The 20,754-nt window shown below is 46.9% G+C and overlaps 2 protein-coding genes across 13 annotated transcripts in view; one reads left to right on the forward strand and one right to left on the reverse strand.

Annotated features, from left to right (window-relative positions):
• Positions 1-13,856, reverse strand: part of PIGO (phosphatidylinositol glycan anchor biosynthesis class O) — a 108,814-nt gene extending 94,958 nt beyond the window's left edge. Inside the window, exon 1 of the mRNA XM_081929626.1 lies at positions 13,848-13,856. The gene's annotated coding sequence lies outside the window, so the exon portion shown is untranslated. The remainder of the gene's footprint in view (positions 1-13,847) is intronic.
• Positions 1-20,754, forward strand: part of UNC13B (unc-13 homolog B) — a 156,787-nt gene that overhangs the window by 9,612 nt on the left and 126,421 nt on the right. For all 12 annotated transcript variants that reach the window (XM_081929483.1, XM_081929490.1, XM_081929492.1 and 9 more), the window contains exons 2-6: positions 13,791-13,820; positions 14,811-14,910; positions 16,260-16,377; positions 17,524-17,647; positions 20,381-20,454. In XM_081929483.1, the coding sequence (XP_081785609.1) occupies positions 13,791-13,820; positions 14,811-14,910; positions 16,260-16,377; positions 17,524-17,647; positions 20,381-20,454 (446 nt within the window). The remainder of the gene's footprint in view (positions 1-13,790; positions 13,821-14,810; positions 14,911-16,259; positions 16,378-17,523; positions 17,648-20,380; positions 20,455-20,754) is intronic.

Below are 20,754 nucleotides of genomic sequence, written 5' to 3' on the forward strand. Positions count from 1 at the left end.
CAGGGGAAGGGTTAGAGCATGTGGAAAAAGAACATAGTATTTTAGCTGCAGTTCATTCATTTTCTGTTTGTATTCTTGTTATAAAAAAAGTGCACCTAGACATTCCGTTCTTGCGCCCATAACCTCAGTTTAAGGTGCCCTTTTGCTCCTAGCTTTTCTATCTCAGTTTCTAGCACTGAGTACAAGGCCAGCCCCCTTTGCTCCTATATCTCCCCATCACTTCTTTGGCTGCTGCTTCTGCAAAACCCAAGCAGCCAAGTTGTCTCTCCCTCACTTCCTCCCCTTATCGCTTCCTATTGTGCTGTCGTCAGTGAAAAGGTGCTCTCCACTTCGACATTGTTTGCTGGCTCAATGAGCTCACCTGTTTGCTCCTCACCATTAAACTTTGTTCTGTGGCACCTTCATAAAGTTGGCCAAGCTTTTGCTCTGAAGAGGATTCCTCTTGAGAGTTTGATCTGAGAGTTATTTTCAGTAATTTAAAATGAGAGTATCTGATTCAGTATTCAGGAAAATGAATATAATTTTGTGGCACGCCAAGGCCATCCTACGTCAGTGTTCAGCGTTAATTAAAACATTTCTAGTTAATTGAATCCTCCCTCCCTCCCCTCCCTCCCCCTCCGTTTCTTCTCATTCTTCTCCTTTGGATTTTTTTTAATGGGGAAAAACATCACTGCAAAAAATGAGGAAGAGGAAACCAATCCTTAAAGTGCACCTCCTCCTGTGGGAATAGAACAGGGGGCAATTAAGAGAGGCTATTGGAAGGACAATTAATCATCTTTTTATCGCTAATCCCCCCAGTTGCACTCACCAGGAAGCAATAAAATGGACTGAACCCGAAGCAGGAAGTTTTTGCTTAAAGGCAAAGGAGCCCTTAAAAGCCTCTGCAGTGATGTTCCTGTCCCCATTAATACAGCCAGGGCTGCATTTGTACCTTTATTATCAAATAATCACTACAAATGTCTCAAAAATGGGAGATGTCTGGGGCGCTTCATTGAGCCGAGAGTGAGGTCTGGATGATCTGTTGAAATTGGGTGGGAAAGCGTGGCAATGGGTGGCAATTGCAGAGAGCAGGCGTGGAAGCAGCCCTAGAGCGTGTGGCTGTTGCATACAGGCAGCGCAGGCACCTTGGGGGGCAAATAGCACCTGTGCCCCCCTCTGCCGCTCTTCTGGAAGAGGAAGGAGCCAAGTGGCCCATGGCCTCCTCTCAGTCCTGCTGAGCAAAAGCCCAAGCTAGTCCTTGCTTGCCTTTTCCAAATTTCTGCTTGCCCCACTTTTATACCTAGAAGAGGCACAGAAAAGGCAGGTGCAAATGTTATTCCTATTCTGTTGGTTATCAGGGTGTCGCTGGCCATGTCTGAATCAAAGGTTAGCTCTTCGCCTGCTGTGGGACTCTAGGATCCCTCCAGCCTGGTGCATGTTTGTGGTGCATTCTGCAGCGTGTTCCTGACACAATAGTAGTGCACCGGTGATGTTCTGCCACACTTCCTCAGTGCCACCACCCAACTGCTTTCCGAAGGGGCTGCAACACAACAAAAGCAGGAGAATAATAAACCTGAGCATTTGTGGTGTAAAAGTTCTCAAATTTCAGCAGGAAGTTAGAGGACACGTGCAGATTGGAAGTTGTTACAGGAAAAATCCGAGGGCTCCCTTGGACAAAACAAAGACACCAACCAGGATAACTTGGAGCAAAACAGCAGCCTGTAGGCTTGGCCTTTATTGAACTGTTGCATCAGGGTGTTCCCCTCACTTGCAGGAGAGAGGAAAGACCCAGACAAATAGTGTGCAAGGTCTTATAAAAACTTTTGAAATTCCCCTCCTCTAGATCAAGCCCACCCCCAGAAACATCATGCATACATTACAGAAAGGAGGGGTTGAGGGAGGAGTTGGTGGTAACCTGAGTGTCCTGTCACCTGGCTGGTTCCCCCTTTCCACCTCCCCATGAGTCACTTCCAGGAGACAAATGGGAGTTTGCAGTTTCCTGCCCCCAGAGGGAAGATCTGATCATTGTCCTTTGTTTCAGTCCATGCTGAATCCACTCCCATATGCAAGTTCTTTGTGATCTTGATTGTCTTCTGTCTGGGATCATCAGGGTTGGCATGGGCAGGGCTCCTGTGGATGTGCTGAGACGGTGAAGGGATTATGGCTGACCAGGACTAAGTCACCCCCCTTTGTTAGTTCTTGTCATATGGAGTAAAATAAAAATGGAACAGTGCAAATCCGATGTATGGTTGATTTTCTATGAATTTATAACAGAAATGTGGCGTATGTTGTGTGTGAGTGTGTGTGTGTGAAGTTTATACAAACAGAATGATTGGGGTGGGGGGGGGGTTCCTGCTACAAAGTGAAGCCATGTGAGGCTGGATAGCTCAGTTGGTAGAGCATGAGACTCTTAATCCCAGGGTTGTGAGTTTGAGCCCCACATCGGGCGAAAGATTCCTGCATTTTGGGGGGTTGGACTAGATGATCCTGGTGGCCCCTTCCAGTGCTACGGTTTTACGACTGCTGCAAAACATTTGCAGGTACGAACAATGTTGAAAGTCCGATCCCACGTGACCACCCTGATAGCATCATGAGCACAAACCACCACGAATGTGCAATGTTTGTTCTCCAACCGGTTGCATAAAGTCAGTGAAGTTTGGCAGAGAAGGCCATACATTTGCAGGACTGTCTTGTCAGGGAAGGCTGCTTCTCATGAGCAAATAATTCTCCAATACAAAGGGATTTAACTTTAAACCAAATCTAATCAGAAACGTCTCCTTAGGGGAAGTTGCAAATTAAAATAGAATTCAATTTAGAATTTAACGTGCACATGCTTTGATGACAGGGAGGAGGATTGTATGGACTGTGGGGCAGTCATGGTTCTGGGCATGAAATTGACTTCCTAATTGCTTTTTGAAGAAATAACTGTATGTGCTTTTCAAAGCAGAATCTTCTTGGGATATTCCCATTCCTTAAAATGGCCTAAATTACAGTTTAAGTTCCCCTCCCCTCCACTTTTTTTTTGTTTGGGGAAGCAGGTCACCTGAAAGAATGGCCTGTCTCTCTTGCCAGCGTCAGCAGGATTAACATCCCATAATCTCTGTGATTGAATTAGAGATTTCATTCCTGTCCTCAGTGCTCAGTTCAAACCAGCAGCTGGGCAGAAACTTAAGGATGATTCTTGAATGGGGAAACAGCAGGAATCAGCTGAACCCTCAAACCCTGCAGCTCCCGGAAGAAAATTAAGAAAAGAAACAAAAAATTCCAAGTTGGCTCCAGTCATGGAAGGGAACATATTGAAGTGTCTAGAGCGTTAGTGACCTCATGAAATTACATGGGGACTTTATTTAGTAATAAGGAAGTGAGCTTTCTATTTGCTGTGTGCATGCCAGTTGTGTATCTTGGCACAATGGACCAGTTGATGGAAGCGTACTTATTAATTAATTAATTTTATATCCCTCCCTTTTCCTAAAGGAGTCATGGGGGTGCTTACCCAGGGGGTCCTGCAATGGTAAGAACCAGTGTGCCAGGCAGCCTTAGTCAAGTTTCCAGTGATGCTCCCAAGGATGCCCACCTTTTCCTAAATAGCCAACAGTTAATCACAGCTCACCAGTGATGGGCTTCATCCATTTCCCTCGCTGCCTCTGATTCTCAGTGCCAGCTCAGATGGACAAAAAGTCGTCCTATGGATGGCAAGGGACGGTTCTGGTCTAGCCGACTCCCGGGCAGTGGACAGAGATGAGAATCGCAGGAAGCTGCCACATAACTTGGCTGTTGTTCCACCTAGCTCAGCCATGTTCCCTTGGACTGGCAGGGCTCTGCCACATCACAGGCAGAAAGGGCCCCCCCAGCCCTGCTACCCGGATCTTTTAAATAGGAATATTTACATAAATAAGGGAAGCAATCAGGGATTGAACCTGGGATTGTGCATGGACAGTTTGTGCTCTTTCATCGAGCCATGATCCAGGTGTGGTCTGGGCCAGGCAGAGGGGGAAGGTTGAGCAAATTGGCAATGGGGTTGCCATTTTACAACAGTCTCATAGGGTCAGATGCTGAATCTGCCAGTGCTTGCAAGACCAGGTCCCAGTCGTTGGAAGAGTTGCATGTGGCTTGAAGCAAAGGCCTGATTGCACAGCTGCAGCCTGGAGCCTAGATGTGGAACCAAAGCCACAGCTTCTGCAGTTGGCAGCTACCTGCTCAGGGAAAGTTTGCCGCTGTCAGCTCATTGATGTTCTGAGGACTCTTCAAGCCTTGGTTACCTGCTCTTAGCTTGATTCCATGGCTACAGGAAGGACAGGAACATAGTGTTATAGCAATTCTTAGGTCATATATATATATATATATTTGCTTTCGTAGATTTTCACGGGTACAGGAATGCAGGTTTTGGTGTCCTCGGGTGTCTTCCCGTGTAAAAGTTGGGGTGTCTAGGCGACGTTTCGACGAGGTCTCACTCGTCATCTTCAGGCTGGTGCTTTCGGCTTCTTGTTACTGGAACAGAGCAGGATCTCAGTGTTTGAGTTCCTATAAATACTGTTGAGGGGGTGTGGTGTATAGCCTCCAATGTTCTGGGCAGAGAGGAAGTTCCCAGGCTAGTGTGCCTTTTCTTCTTTTGTTCCTTAATTACTTGAGGGATATCTTGAGTGATTTCTTGAGTGATATCCTGAGTACCACTTAGGTGGGTCATTAGGTGTGGATTAGTTGCTAAAGTCTTTGTGTCTTGACCTCTTGAACTTTGTGAAGAGTTTTTCTGAGAAGATGGCTGTACTGCACTTAGTTGTGCTCTGGCAGTACAGCCATCTTCTCAGAAAAACTCTTCACAAAGTTCAAGAGGTCAAGACACAAAGACTTTAGCAACTAATCCACACCTAATGACCCACCTAAGTGGTACTCAGGATATCACTCAAGAAATCACTCAAGATATCCCTCAAGTAATTAAGGAACAAAAGAAGAAAAGGCACACTAGCCTGGGAACTTCCTCTCTGCCCAGAACATTGGAGGCTATACACCACACCCCCTCAACAGTATTTATAGGAACTCAAACACTGAGATCCTGCTCTGTTCCAGTAACAAGAAGCCGAAAGCACCAGCCTGAAGATGACGAGTGAGACCTCGTCGAAACGTCGCCTAGACACCCCAACTTTTACACGGGAAGACACCCGAGGACACCAAAACCTGCATTCCTGTACCCGTGAAAATCTACGAAAGCAAATATATATATATATATATATATATATATATATATATATGTTCATAAATGTACAAGGCAAACACACACATAAGTACACAAACCACGTGTCTGAAATAGTAGAGGAGAGCAATCCTGAAGCCATTTTGACTCTCCCAAATGGACCTCAAATATTTCTCTGCAAGGAGGAAGGAAAAGGGGGAAAGCTTTCCAATGGTCTTTGGACTGTAGGGGCTGCTTACACCTCCCTGTAAATACAGTCTGGCAAGTATCTGTTAAGCGGAGCACACTCTCAATATGCTTAAAAGATTCAGGAACTAAGGATTTACCATCTCCAAGGAATGGCCAGGCTACTCAGAAAAGGCAATCAGATAGGGCAGACAGGAGAGAAGCAACACACTCAAATTTCTGCTGGGGACCAAGTGCATAGGAAGGAGCGGGGGGGGGGGGGTGAGCCGTCCCGGGTGCCATCATGGAGGGGGGCGACAAATTATCAAGGAACAATTACTGCCCTACGGCGTTTCCGTGCACGGGTCTGGTTCGCCAGAAGCAGCTTAATCATGCTGGCCACATGACCCGGAAAAACTGCCTACAAACGCTGACTCCCTCGGCCTATAGAGCGAGATGAGTGCGCAACCCCAGAGTCAACTGGACCAAATGGTCAGGGGTACCTTTACCTTCTTAGGGCAGTTCATAAAAAACCTTTTTTTAAAAAATTCCTGCTCCAAAGGTCTTATTTTACTACACTAAGATACACTAAGATATAAACTAAGGATTATATAGCTATATATGAAATTTCATGCATATCAGTTAATATATTGACCCTCCTCCATGAAAATAGCTGTTTACTTGGCCTTTTTCCTGTGTCATGAAGGCTGAGATTTCAATTCAGTAGAGCATTTACTGTTCCCAACCCTAACCCTGCGAAAAGCCATCTAACTAGACTTTAATTTGATGTTGACATTTTTTTAGGAGGTAATTTAATTATTATTTGATTTTATACCAATGTTATGTGTCTGATGTTAGCTGCCCTGAGCCCGAGTCCCGAGTTGATCATTATTATTATTATTCCTTTGTAAGAAAATATGAAATAACGTAAAACCATTTTTGCCAGCAAAAAATAAAAATTAAAAAATCAATGTGTGTGGGGAGGTGACAAGAAAATTTCCGCACTGGGTACCACCTGACCTTCCTACGCCTCTGCTGGGAACCACCCCTTTCTGTGATGTATGTATGATGTTTTGGGGGGTGGTCTTGAGCTTCAGGGTGGGCAATTTCAAAAGTCTATACAAAGGCTTGCACACCAATGTTCTGGGTTCTCTCCTCCCTCCCTTCATGGGGTGAGCAGGGGACCCCGCTGCAAGAGTTTAATAAAGATCAGGCTTACTAGCCGCTTTGCTTCTCAATATTCTCTGCTTGGCCTCTGTTATTTTCTCCTACCGATAGAGAATCTACATAAGGACTTTATATGGGTTCTTAGATACCCCATAAGGGAAAGGGAGCAGTTTTTTTCTTACAACAACAGGAAGTTGCCTTATACCAAGTCAGACTATTTGCCCCTGTTGTCTTCTCTTGCTGGGAGAGGCTTTCAAGAGCCTCTAGCACAGGATTTTCAAATTACTGGTCCTTTGAACTGGAGAGGCCGGGGATTGGACCATCTGCTTCCTTTGCCATTGAGCTACCATTCCTCCAGCCACGGCTGCCCCATCTCTTTCATTCCTGTGGCCAGGATCCTTCCCAAGGTCCTCATTCCCGATCTGGTGCTTCCACCTTGTCCCACTAGACTGAGAGCCACTTGTGGCTGCATCTTCTGCAGCCCTTCCTCTTTCGGAGCCCAGCCTCTGGCACAGAGCTGAAAAATAGAATGTTTTTAGAGGATTCTGTGATTTGTTTTTGTTTGTGAGGTTGAACCGGAAAAGGTCAGTTGCCCCAAAAGCCTCTGGCTGCAGCCCTTGATTTCAGGCTCACTGAACTGCTGAGCCTCTCAGCCTTCTGCAAGGATTCATCACGGACATCACACTTTCTTCAGTAGCAGCCACATTCTCATTTATGTCATAATATCCGATTTGTCACGCTCGTTCACGGCCAGCTGCCGAAGGCCTCATACATGATGTGAACCAAATCAGTTTCCCATATTAAAGCAAAAACATTTCTGCCGGAGGAAGTACTGAATGAAAAAATCCAGAAATTTGATGAGTGTATTATCTAGAAAGGATATTTTTGGTGTTTGGGCAAAATAAGATACTGGGAAAGTTAGATTCCCTAAAGTTATCTATTTTCTTTTGCACCTGGCTATTTTTAATTTTGAAATGGAAATTAGAGGGAGGAGGAAACAGAGAATTTTCAGAGCGTGGTTTGTTCGTACAACATTTTTAGGCCTGGCCAATGCAGCCCAGCACAAGGCGAGAGAGAGGAGGTTCTGCTAGGAGTAGAAGTTAGATCACATCAAGCTAAGTATCGGTGGCTGGTCTGTAGCTGCCTTTGAGTAGCCGAGGAGCTGAACCCTTTCTAGAATGGCTCTGACTGAGGCCTGGCTTTATTTTAAATATTATTCATTGTTAGATTTATATATCACCATTCATCAAAAGGGCGGTTAACACAATAAAAATACAAGATAAAAACACAAATGAACAGTCAAAAACAGCAAAACAATAACCCCCCGAAACACAATTAAAAGGCTATAGAATATTAACCAGCCAAAAGTGTGGTTGAAGAGGAAAGTTTTCACCTGGCACCTAAAATATATGTAACAACCCCTGCGGAGAGCATCCCACAAATGGAGCCACTGCAGAAAAGGCCCTGTCCTCATGTTGCCACCCTGCGGACCTCTTGTGGAGGAGGCACACGAAGAAGGGCCTCAGAGGATGAATTCGGGATCCAGGTTGGTGCATATGGAAAGAGGCGGTCCTTGAACTATTGCGGTCCTGAGCCCTTTAAGGCATTATAGGTCAAAACCAACACTTTGGGAAACAATGGGCAGCCAGTGCAGTCAGGCCAGGATCAGTATGAGATACTCAAACCATCTTTCCCTGATGAGCAACCTGGCCGCCAAATTCTGCAGCCTCTGAAGTTTCCGAACTGTCTTCAGGAGCAGCCTTTTCTGATTAAAAATAAAGGTAAAGGTAAAGGTACCCCTGACCGTTAGGTCCAGTCGTGGACGACTCTGGGGTTGTGGTGCTTATCTCACTTTACTGGCTGAGGGAGCCGGCATTTGTCCACAGACAGTTTTTCCGGGTCATGTGGCCAGCATGACTAAGCCGCTTCTGGCGAACCAGAGCAGCGCATGGAAACGCCGTTTACCGAAGCGGTACCTGTTTCTCTACTTGCAATTTGACGTGCTTTCGAACTGCTAAGGTGGGCATACAAAGTTTCAAATTGTACTGTCCGTTATCCCTGACTTTAAACCTAGTAATGGCTTAATCTGCAAACCCAGAGGGAGATACTGGAATCATTCTAAACTTTCTGAACACTCCCAGGATCTCGCAAATTGCATGTGGCTGGCAAAAGCACCGCAGAAGATGGATTTCTGTTCATGAAACTCAGTTTGCAAATGGGACCCATCAGGTTATATGATTCTTTAAACCAGTTAGCTGTAAGAAAGAAAGAAAACTGCTCTTTCTTGGGTTGCAGCTCCCACTTGAGAAGCAAAGCGTATTCGTCCACTGGGTTCTGTGCAGCCTCCAGGGAATCGGGGATGCTTCTCTGCCTCCTGTGTGTCACATCCTTAGACTGTTCAGCAAAAATTGCCTTGGATGTGAGGTGTGAGGATTGGGGAGCGACAAGGAATCTCATCTCCCAAATGAACTTGCTGTCTACAGTGCGGTTTCTTTGTTAAATGAACTTGATTTTATCTTCTTCTGACACTCTAAATAATCTTTAAATACCCAGAATGCTACTGTTATGAACGGGATCCATTCCGGAGGCCCGTTCGCAACATGAAAGGAGTGCAACCCGCAGCGGCGCATTTGCGCATGCGCAGGTTGCGATTTGGCACTTCTGTGCATGCGTGTGACGTCATTTTGCACTTCTGTGCATGCGCAAGTGGCGAAACCCGGAAGTAACACTTTCCAGTACTTCCTGGTCACCACGGGACGTAACCTGAAAGAACGTAACATGTAGCAAATGTAACATGAGGTATGACTGTATTGGAGAGGTCACTTTTCAGCTATCATGTAGCAATGTGTTTTGGAAAATGAGTTTGTGGAAAGCTGGGTTCCACAGTAGCTGAGCTGTGATTCATTATGGAAGTGCAGAATGCCCTCCTGAACCTATGCTCTAACTGTCATTTTGACTCTGTGTCCAAAGGAGAGATAACTGGTGTTCAGGGATTTGTCACCCCAAGGCATGATGGCATAAATGGAAGGAGCCACTGTCCTGGCACAACCCCAGGCTCAGCAGCCTGGCAGGTGGCGCTGGCATGCTCTTCTCCTCTTCCTTGAGGTTCCTTTCTAATGAAGGGAAGTTGGCGCTTTTTTTGGAAAAAAATCTGTTTCCTCATGTTTCCTGTTCTTCTGGTGCACTTGTGCTTTAAGAAAGTTCATTTGAAACTTCAGCCTGAGTGGATGGCAGGAAAGCAAAATCTCTGCCAACAGGGCAGGAGAAGTCAAGGGTTTTTGGATGGATTCTGTGACACTTCCTTCCTTCCCAGTCAAGGAATTTCACCCTGCAGGCTTGAGAAGAGAGCAAGAACGTATAGGAAATGCACAGGAATGCTTTCCGGAATTACCAGGGACAGGACTTCCCTGTGGGCAGGAGAGTGGGCCTGCTGAGGACGTGGCTGGAAAAGCGATTCAGATGACGGCTTTTGTGAGAAGAGTGCAGGAGAACAGCTTGTTCAAGGATGGCATGACGCTGACTTCTCCTTGCTTTAGGTCTTGTTTTCTCTTCTTCAGACACACAGTACTTAAATGCAGCTGAAGTAGAATTCATTTTGCATTATGGTGAATGCATAGCAAATCATGCCCTGGATTTATATAATCTTTTTGCCATCTGGCCATTCTTTCTCTCTTGCTACGCTGACTGCTCCATCTCTCTCCCCCCCCCCCCAAATATCCAGTTCTAAAGTTGAGCTTTTTGCCCCAATATCTCCAGCTGACTTTGCTTCCTGCTGTTTGGAATCACCCTTGCGCTAAGGGATTGCTTTATTCTGAAGCCTTTGGAGATTAACAAGAATATACAAAAAAGAGGGAGTGGAGCTAATTGTGTCTTCTGAACAGGCCTTTGGGCTTTGTGGCTGAGAGATCACAGAGCCAAGTAATCCCTCTGCCACTCCGCCTTATTTATCCAAAGAGTAGGAGCCTGCTGCTTTGGCCTGTCTTTGTGTTTTTAAATTGGTTGTTTCTTGCTTTTTAGAACTTGAGTTTCTCTTTGAAATAGAAAGGTGGGATAGAAATCCTTTATGGCTGAATTAAATCATGGCCAAGTCACTTGCAGTAGCAAGACTCTGTTATCATCTGTAGAAATTACCAACCAGTACAAACGTTTGCTACTGTACCTGCCTGCACACACAGACAGACAGACTTAATTATATTACCGGTATCTATGTTATTTTACCCAGTCCATTGCATTTACACCCCACCTTTCTTCCAAGGAGCTCAAGGTTCCCCCTCTCCCATTTTGACCTCATAACCCTGTAAGGTCTGGAGTGAGTGGCTCAAGGTGGGATAGACTTGATTTAGAGTTATATTTATTGTTGTCATTGTTATTGATAGTTTATATCCTGCCTTTCTGTAATGCAAGTATATGCAAGGCACAAAAATGCAGATAAAATATTAATAATCTGAAATGATAATTGAAAGCTGTATTTGGACTACATTTTTAAAGAGGACTATCTTTAAAAAAGTCCACTGAAACAAAACTGTTTTCAGAGCCTGCGTAAAAGCGAGCGATGAAGGGGCCAGAAGTACCTCTTGGGAAGGATGCTCCGTATTCTGGGTGCCACAACCCACAAGGCTCTGCTGCCTGCTTATAGTTGGCCTCTGCTACACCTCTTCCACTGGCAGGGAGATGGAGAGTCCTTGGGCAGGTGCATTATGGGAGAAGGCCACCCCCAAAGAGGGCGCATTGGTTGTCTGGTTGGGGTGTTTGCCTTCCCTGCTTTCCTAAAGGCTTCCCCATCTAATCGCCTGAAGGCCTTTTGCTCACCACAGGTGACCAGGCAGGTGACTCATTGACACTTGTCTGAGGCAAGTGTGCTAACTTCCTGGAAGAGGTCCTGATCCTTTCTCTTTCCTGGTCCTCTTACTCACCTGCCGCTGTCTCTGCTGGGTTCCTGATCCTTTTTCTTCAAGGAGGAAGACATGTGGGCTGATTTCAGGCATGCACACACACACAATCTTAATTCAGCATTTGGGATAAATATTTACTTGTTTGAAAACTGAGCCATAGTGTTGGGTCAGGAAAGAGGACGGGCGAGGGAAGGCCATAGCTTAGGGATGTCTTGCAGGACCCTGCGTTGGTCCAATGGGAGAATCTCTTCGGATTTCTCCCCAGGCTTGCTTTCGCCATCCTCGGGTGTGCAGTTCCAGACCTTCCTTTCCTGACAGATAAGAGCTACTAAAAAAGTAAAGCAGTTCCTTGCCAATTTGCAAGAGCTGTGCTCTTTCTTGTTTCTTTTGCTTCTTCATTCCTATGTCCTCTTCTGGAACTCTGTGTGTGATGCTGCTGCTTCAGGATCAGCAGCAGCACATCTGTATCAGGAGCTATCCAGATGTTCCTCGTGGCTCTGCAAAGCTCAGTATCTAGGCCACAGCTTGTGTTCTCGCTTTTCTGCACCGCCCCCCCCCCCAGCTGACCTGAGCATCCGCAGCAACATGGGAGATTATCATCCGGTGCAGTTCTCTCCTATCAGAGGGCTCTGCTGCTTTCTATGGGCTGCCAGGTTTGCTGACAGCGTGTTCCTCTGTCTGAAACGAGATCAGATGTGGCAGAGCTAATTGCCTCCAGTCTGCTGAGTTTTGAAAGCACAGGAGTTGTGGGGGGACAGTTTTTGTGTGTCAGGCAGGACAGTTAAGGGTGGCTGTTCGTTTCTTCCCCGCCCCAGGGGTTTGCTCTTAATTGGACAGTATAGTACCTGTTCATAGTTTCAGCAGAGAGAAACCAGAGGCTGGATAGTTGCTGTGTGTATTCAAAGAAAGAGTGTGTTTAATGGAAGAGCTTTAGCGTAAAAGCGTGCTGGAAGTTGCAGTTGGAGCTGTCATGAATTGCGCGCGCACACACACACACGGGTTGTCTTGATGCCTCTATACTGTGAGAGGGGATAGTTCATGCAGCGAGCAAGCTGTCACTTGCTGGTAATTGGGCAACTGGTGGCTTAATTGAAGACAGACAGAGCTCCTTACTCAGGCAGGTGAAAGGGAAAAAAGGAAGAAGAGAGGAAAGTGAATGGGCTTCCAGGCTCCTTGCTCCCCTTCAGGGCTCCCTTACCTGCTGTGCCAACGCTAAGCACAGCGAGGGTGAGACTGGAGAGATCAGGCCTTTCTGCTACTTGCTCTGACTGGGCCTTGACTGGAAAGGGCTGGGGTCACCCAGAGTTGGCTCGGTTGGGCAAATGTCAGCCCCCAGATGCCTATGAGGGCTCCAGGGACCAATATTTTGGCTTTGTGCCGGGCTTCCTGGAAGGGCAGGGCCAGAACTGAGCAAGCAAGCCACAGCTCTTCTTGCTGTCTCCTTTAAAGTGGAGGGGGGCAGCCTGCATACACCTGCCCATACAAGTCGTAACCAGGGTGGGATGGGGAATCGTAGAGTTGGAAGGGTCCCAAAGGGTCATCCAGTCCAACCCCCTGCAATGCAGGAAGCCCAGCTGAAAGGCCATAGCTCCTTGCTAGAGCCTGGCCTGCAGAAAGGCCCCGCATTCAATCCCTGGCACCTCCAGGCAGGGTGGGGAAAATGCCTGTCTGAAAGTGAGGAGAACCTTTGCCAACTTGGGCCCTTCCAGATGTTTATTACTGTGACTCTCCTCAGCCCCTGCCAGCATATCCTCTTGGAGTCCAGAACATCTGGAAGGCATCCTGTTGGGGAAGGCTAGCGTAGGGCAACTTCCTGTGTTGCTAACCAGCCAGGTGGGGTTGCCTATTGGCTGCGTGCTTCTTGTTCTTCTTCCTTGTAAAGGGTGAACTAGGACACACACACACACACACACACACACACACAGAGTTTGTACCCAGAGCCCTCCTGGCACTGCTGTTCCAAGTCTGCAGTGGTTGCTGCAGGCTCAGCTGCAAGTGGAACTTGGCCTGTCCAGCCGTGCTCAGTTGTCTTGGACCCGGATAAGTGGTTTCTTGTCCCCTGTGATACCGCAGTTCCAAGCTCCTCATGAGCACAGCCATCATCCAGAACTCCTGGCTCCGGGGGACAAGAGCCAATTCGTGCTGGCCGTGCAATATTCCTTGGACAACAACATGCTTTGTTCTCCGTTTCAGCATTTCTTAAATATTCCCCCGTTTTTCTGAAGGAAAGTGGGGCAAAGCATTGGAGTGGCCTCTTATGCAGGTTCCTTTGTTGTGAAAAATGAAAGTAGCTTGAAGGCTTCTTTCTCCCTTATCTGCAGCCGAAATATTTAACAACCTGAGAGTTAAAATGCTTGAGGTTGGAATAATCAACTGACATCCTCTTTTTTCTTTTACAGTAAAGAAAGCGAAGCTCCAGGGGCCACCAGGTGAGCGCAGATTTTCTTCTGCCCAACAAGTCTGCCTGCTGACACCCGTGTTCTTGCAATTGCCTCTTGGCTGGCTCTCTGCTGTGGTGCATGGCAGGAATTTTCTAGCTTCCGAGTGTCTGGCCTGCTTCTTCCCTGTTGCTAGAGAGGGTTGAATTATGCAGTTCCTTCTAAAATCCAAGATGGTTGGGCAAAATAACAACAATAAATTTATTAGATTTATATATCACCCTTCATCCAAAGAGCTCAGGGCAGTTCACAAGATAAAATAAAACCATGCCCAGTTATAGGTCTGACTTTGGCCACTGAAAAGTCTCAAGAGCTTCTGAAGCAGCTTCAGCAAAGCATCAAGATACAGTGGTACCTTGGTTTCCGAACACCGAAAACTCGGAAGTAAATGCTTCCGTTTTCAAACGCACTTTGGAAGTTGAACGGCTTCTGCTGAGTTCCCCACCCCAATTTCTCTATTGAATTTGCAGGCCACCCTTTGCACATTGGTTTTCAAACGTTTTGGAACTCGAACAGTCTTCCGGAACAGATTACGTTCAAAAACCAAGGTACCTCTGTATAAGGAAGTTCCAGGACTGTAAGGCAACCACACCTGGGAGCCTTGGAGTATCAAACTGAAGCAGCTTCACTTTGCTATCAGCAATGAAAGCAACTTGATTTCTTACATTTCAATGGAAACTGAGCTTCATCGTTGTTCCAGGCAATGAGCAGATTCCACCCCCCACCCTTGACTCCTCGCAGTTCTTAACTCAGAGCTAGTGTTTCTTATTGTGTGAAGCCTTTTCCAGTCATTGGGGCCAGATCAGAAGACCAAGGAGGTAGCAGTGGAAATTTCTCTTCTGCCCCTGCTCTCCTGTCATCTCCTTGCTCTGCTGAAGTGCAGCTGGTGGGAGTTGTTTTCTTTCCACCAAATACCATGTGCTGGCAAGGAGGAGTTTGAGACACTTACCCTCAGGTGAAACAACTCTGCTTTCTCTCTAGATAAATTCAATACGTATGTGACCCTGAAGGTGCAAAATGTGAAGAGCACCACTGTTGCCGTCCGAGGGGACCAGCCATGCTGGGAACAAGACTTCCTCTTGTAAGTGAATGCTGTGGGTCAAGACCACACCTGAAATGGGAGTGCTGTGTTGCCAGGTGTTAATTCTGTCCCCCAACTAGCTGGGGGTAGTGAAGTTCCACCAACTGAGTTACGGGAAAGCGAGTATTTATTTTAAATTCCATACAGGGAGGATAAGATGGGAGAAATTGGGAAATTAGGAACTTTAAAGATGTTTTTTATCTTGGGAAAGAGACAAGAGAGGAAACACCATATTGTTAGGTTAAATTGATAATTGATCACTGTATTGGAAAAGTAATGCTGGTGGTGGGGTTCCAAGCAAAAGATTGGATAGGATTGTATTTATGGTATATGGTGTCCCTTGTAAGTATTGTATTTCTTTTGAATGTTAATATTGTTGGTACTCTGAAGACTTTTACTTTCCTTTGAGATTTAAATGCATATTAAATTGTTGATATTAGTAATTTATAATTAAAAAAACCAAAAACACTGAAAACAGAAGCATTCGCCTTTCTCTGCCTGTTTGTTGGGAAGTTGCAAAGGTGTTGCTTGAAAACACATGTTGCTCTTTGTAATACCTTGCCTGGGACTCTCCACATGGACATCATCCCCTTCCCAACAGCACATGCTCTTAGGGAGGTATCCAGTGAAACAGATCTGCTAGCGTAGGGCATTTGGGCTGTGCAACAAAACTGCCCCTCCCTCCCTCGCCTCCCCCCCCCCACGCTGTAAATCTATTCTGGAGCAGATGGGTGTGTGTGTGTGGGGGGGTGTAGAGTGATGAGAGGTGGTAGAAGGTGCATTGAGCAAGCAGAAATTCTTGCAGCAGCGGATCTGCTTCTTTGGATGCAGTCCTTGGTCTACTTAAAGGGGTGGTGATTCCTTGCAAATGTGAAAGCTTAGGTACAAAATAAGGTGCAGGGATGATCACAGGGGGAGAAAGGGGTCTGTCAGGACTGTGAACTTGGGTTTTAAAAGAAGTGGAGCAATCTACTGTGGCTCAGGCTACCATGTAGTGGTGTCCTTTGTCAGAGGTAACTTTAAGTTGTGCCTTGAGATTTGGCTGGAGGAGCATCTTGCAGTCAAGCCCAGCAGGCTTTGACTTGTGGTCCTGAATAGACCTCTAGTGGCTGAAATGCATCTCTGCAGTTGTCTGTGCTGGTCATCCTCTTCCTGTCTGGGGGATCCCAGGAGATCCTCCTCTTGGTCTGGCTTGACCTGCAGCTGAAAGATGGTTGCAATTCAGATCAAAACAGGGACAAGGCAGTCAGTTGGGAAGCAATCAGAATGGACATTTTAAAAAAGGCGAAGGTGTGGGTCCAGTTTCCCCGCAGCTGCTTATGTGTTGTGTCTCTTTTCCTCCTTTGCAGCGAGATCAGCCGCCTGGATCTGGGCTTGATTGTGGAAGTATGGAACAAAGGGCTGATCTGGGACACAATGGTTGGGACAGTGTGGATCGAGCTGAAGGCCATCCGGCAGTCGGATGAGGTCAGTAGACCTTCAGAGCCGAGAGTAGACCTCTTCAGCTCCCCTGGGACTTCTGGGGTGTTTGGGGTGGCGGTGAAGAAATGGCGAAGAGCTTTCCTTGTGCCGTTTGGTTGCGTCTGTCTAGTATCCAGCATGATGTTGGATCACAGTTGCCATCATCCCTGAGTGGCTGGGCTGGGCTGATGGGAGTTGGAGTCCGGCAACATGTGAAGTCTTTCTGGCCTCTCTCTCCTTCCTCATCTGTACTGCAGCAAAGGCTAGCATGGACTGCTCATGCGACCCAGCCAGGAGATGGAGATGTTGCATACTTCTTCCACACAGCATTGTTGCCAGACCCAGAAATTATGGAATCCTTTTCTAAAGCTCCCCTCACCCCTTGACTTCAGTCACAACTGATCCAGGCACAATGACCGTTTAAGGCATGCAAGGAAAAGTAATCTTACACCACACTCTGAACTGTCTTCTAAGGCTATAAGTAGAAACGCTGCTGTTCATTTATTTTTTTAAAAAAAGAAAGGCCCGTGAATTGAAGCAGACCTCATGGTTCTTCTTCTCAGAGCCCATTTAGGCCAAGGGGGTTTCTGTTGACTGCAGAGGATGGTTTGTCTCAAGCTCTGAGTCTGCAGGTGAAAGCCGTTTTGTAATTCTGCCACAGCAAATGAGCAGGATTTTGTTCAGCGGCACACGGCTTGTTCTCTACAGTGTACATATTTTGTTTTTAATAGATGATTTACTGCTTTGGGGGTATTTGGACTTCCAAAAAGCAGCAGTAAATAAATTGTAGCAGCAACAGCACTCCGGTGGTCTCTTTGACGTATTCTGTAGATGCTTGAATTCCTCCAAAAGTTCAGACCATTTCAATTGCCATATCAATTCCCTCTTGCAAGGGTCGGGGGACCTAGTCAGACGGTTTTGCAAATTGATTTGATGTATTTTTAAAGTTTTTAATTTTACATTTATTTTTTGTATGTGGCCACAGTTTTTTGTGATGTGTGTTTTATAAATTATCTAAATGCATGTTGTTGTGCCTTTCAGCACTTTGGGGCCTGCTGCATATGGGGCGATAAAATAACAGACGTGAGAAAAGTGGGAAGATGGATGGGGAGATGTTTCTGGTGAAGTTGCTGATGCCCTTTCTCTTTCCAGGAGGGCCCTGGGGAGTGGTCTACCCTGGAAGCCGAGGTCTTGATGAAGGGCCATGAGGTCTGTGGCACCAAAAACCCAACACCTCACCAGATTTTGTTGGATACAAGATTTGAGTTGCCTTTCGGTGAGTGCAAATGACTTTCTGCCGTCCCCCATCATCCTCTGTGAAACTCAAAGACTCGTCTTCCCTCTTGCTGCCCTGATGTGGGTCCACCGTGAGGGTTTTTTCTTAGTGGTGGTTTCCTTCCAGGAGTTCGCTCCAATTAAATCAGGTTTACGGTGCTGTATATGGGAGGACAATTTTGGAGCCCTGAGGTTTTCTTGCAACACAGCATTTTCCATAAGTGGGGAAGGGGGGAGTGCTTATTTCACATTGCCTAGCAACCAGTAATCTTTATCCAGAGTCATCAGACTGCTGAATGCAACTAAGGAAACTTGAAGGTCCTTTAGTCCAGCCCCTATTATACAGTTTCTGAATTTCTTCGTAAAGTATTATTGGTAATTCTGAACGGAGAATTTTGCAAATAATGCAAGTAACAGTAGTATCCTTTTTGAGGAGGGCCAGTCCACTCTCTTCCTATTTGGGGGTTTGTCTGTGTCTGTGGAGGGGGGATGGGGCCTTTCAGGCAAACTTTGAGAGGGAGAGAGGGCACAAATTTGGCTTGTGTTGCTTCTGGGGAGGAGTCCTCTCTGCGGCCATTGTAGCCCCCCCCCAAACCCACTTCTGGGCCCAAACTGCAGGCCAAGAAATGCACCCCCCAAAGCAGCTCGCTGAGGCTGCCACCTGGGATGTCTGTTTTACTGGACTATTTCTTTGTACAGTGTAATGGCTGTTGCCACACAGGCTTTAGCTGGCATAGTTTGGCTCAAAAATGATTCCTTTAGTGGGACATTCCTCGCCCTCTTAGCTGTTCAGAATGGTGCACAAGTTGTAAATGGTCTGAGTTGTGTGCCTCCCCCTCCAGGAAAGGTTTCTGCTGTTGCAGGGGAGCCATATCTTCCAAGAACGTGCAATGATGCTTTTCAGATACTATTATAATTTCATACTTGAAGAAATAGGAGAAGGCTACTCCTGCTTAAGGAGTTTGAGAACCTGTGAATGTCGTGGTGGGCTCTCCGGGACAAAAAGCAGGACCCTTTCCAGCCTCAGCATCCCAGGGCCATGTGCCTTCCGTGGTTCCTGGAAGTGCAGGAATGATGTGCTCTCAGGATAAAGATTGCATCAGTGTCGAAGGAGCTTTAGCGTTGTGGATCCCACCTTGGTCACTGTCCTTCATTTTAACTTTGAGTATGAGATCACTTCTCTCTCTGCAGCAATATCCCACCACTCCCCCCCCAGGGGGAGATATATTTAGAAATCTTGTGTTTCATTTCCCAGGTGAAAGCGCTCCTCTCCTATGTGATAAAATGGACTTGGAAGAAGCGGTATACCTGTGTGTTTGGTTCAGCATGTTTATATTCACGGAGCAAGCTTTGGGTTCAGATGGCTTAAAAAGCTCTCCCACAAGCCATTTCCAAAGTTGCTCAAGGCTTTCATTGATGACAGAGAGAATATAATGACCTGGTGTGGAGCTGTTGCATGTTTGTGGTGGTGTTTGCGAAACGAATCGTCTTATCTCGGATAAGATGCCCAGAAGCATGCTATGAGAATGGCTCCCTGAAGCCAGGATGTGACAGGCTCTTGGCAGTCCCCTGCCGCTCTGCCTGGGACACGTCTGAGGACGAGGTTTCCATCCCTTTTTTGAAGCAGAGTTCTTGACTGTGTCGTTGGGCATGTCAGAAGCTAGCTCTGTTCTGGCTGGGGCTGGTGGGAGTTGTAGTCCGACGGATCTGGAGACCTCCATGTTGGGGACGACTGAGTTAGAGGCGCTTTGGTTAATGGGGGCGGGGTGACGTTTCGGAGCTCTGCACAGTCCCAAACCTCCTTGGGGTACCTGCAGAGTGCAAGAGGTCTCTCCTGGCCCAGCACTCTGCTTCCAACTTAACCTGCCAGAGTTTTCTGGGAGATTTTCCAGGCACGCATGGTTCCATCACCTGCTTTTGAGGCACAGGCATGCTTCCCCTTGGGCCATGGATTTTGTGTTCTCCTCTTTTCAACTCCAGCCTCCCTGCCTTTCCTTTCCCCCCTTAATCAGAGTTCCAAACATTCTGGAATTGGGAAAGCCAGCAAGAGACTTAACTTTTATGTCACTGGATTTGTGATGTTTTCCGGGGTTTCCATTCAAGGAGACCTCTGGGCCACAGCTGTTTTTCTGCCGTGCCTCTGCAGTCGGTTGTGCTTTGCCGCCTCCTGTTTCTCAGTCTGATCTGAAAAGTGGGGAAAGTATGAAACATTAATTGAACCTAATTAGCGCTTGTTGACACTGTGCCTGCTGTTGCTGCCGCCCTCATTGTTCTGACCCTCCTCTGCCTCCACCCTTGGCCAGGAAGTCATGCTCCTCCTTCCCCTTGGCTCTTGGCAGTGTGCACCTGCCTCACCTGCTGACACAGTTCCGTTTCTGTAATCTGACTGTGCAGCTCGCAAGGGTCTGTCCACCATTCCTTCTCTTCTCAACGAGCCCAAGAAAGCCGTGTTGTTTTTACTGCTGTGTGTGTGGTTTTTGTTTCTATTCTGAATTGAACCAGCATCCCTGGTCATGTGCTGTTCTGCGTAAGCATGCTCTGAATTTAAAAGTACATGCCTGGCCCTATGGATGTTCTGGGACGCCCGATGCTGTGGCATTGTTGAGGCTGGCAGCTGTGGAATTGGGTGGGAAGCTTCTGGGGCCCCCATGTCGGAGCAGAATATGCATATAATAAAATATATTTTGGGGAACGGGGATGGGAGCAGACGCCTGCTTATTCTGCTGTCTTGCAGACATCCCTGAAGAGGAAGCCAAATACTGGACTCAGAAGTTAAAGCAGATAAACTCCTTGGAGGAAGATGAGGAGGTGGGTACGCTTTGCTCTGCTCTGCTCCATGCACACTCCTGCCTTGGGACCTCTTGCTGGAGTCTGACGAAATGCCCATAGGGGGCTTCTGGGGATCTGGAGGTGAGATGGTATACCCTGTATACCCGGCTCTGGATTGTACGATTCGCGATTTCAGCTGGGTGCCCATTGAACAGACATTCCTACAGGCAGGAGGAAGGCTAGTCTAGGACTGTTCTCCCCCATGCATAGCAGGTCAGGTGCAAGGGAGAATTGGCTGCCCTTTCTGGTGGGAGGTGAGAGCATTTGTTCATTTACAGG

Source organism: Podarcis melisellensis, assembly GCF_964234715.1.
Source record: "Podarcis melisellensis genome assembly, chromosome: 11".
NCBI classification, from domain to species: Eukaryota; Metazoa; Chordata; class Lepidosauria; order Squamata; family Lacertidae; genus Podarcis; species Podarcis melisellensis.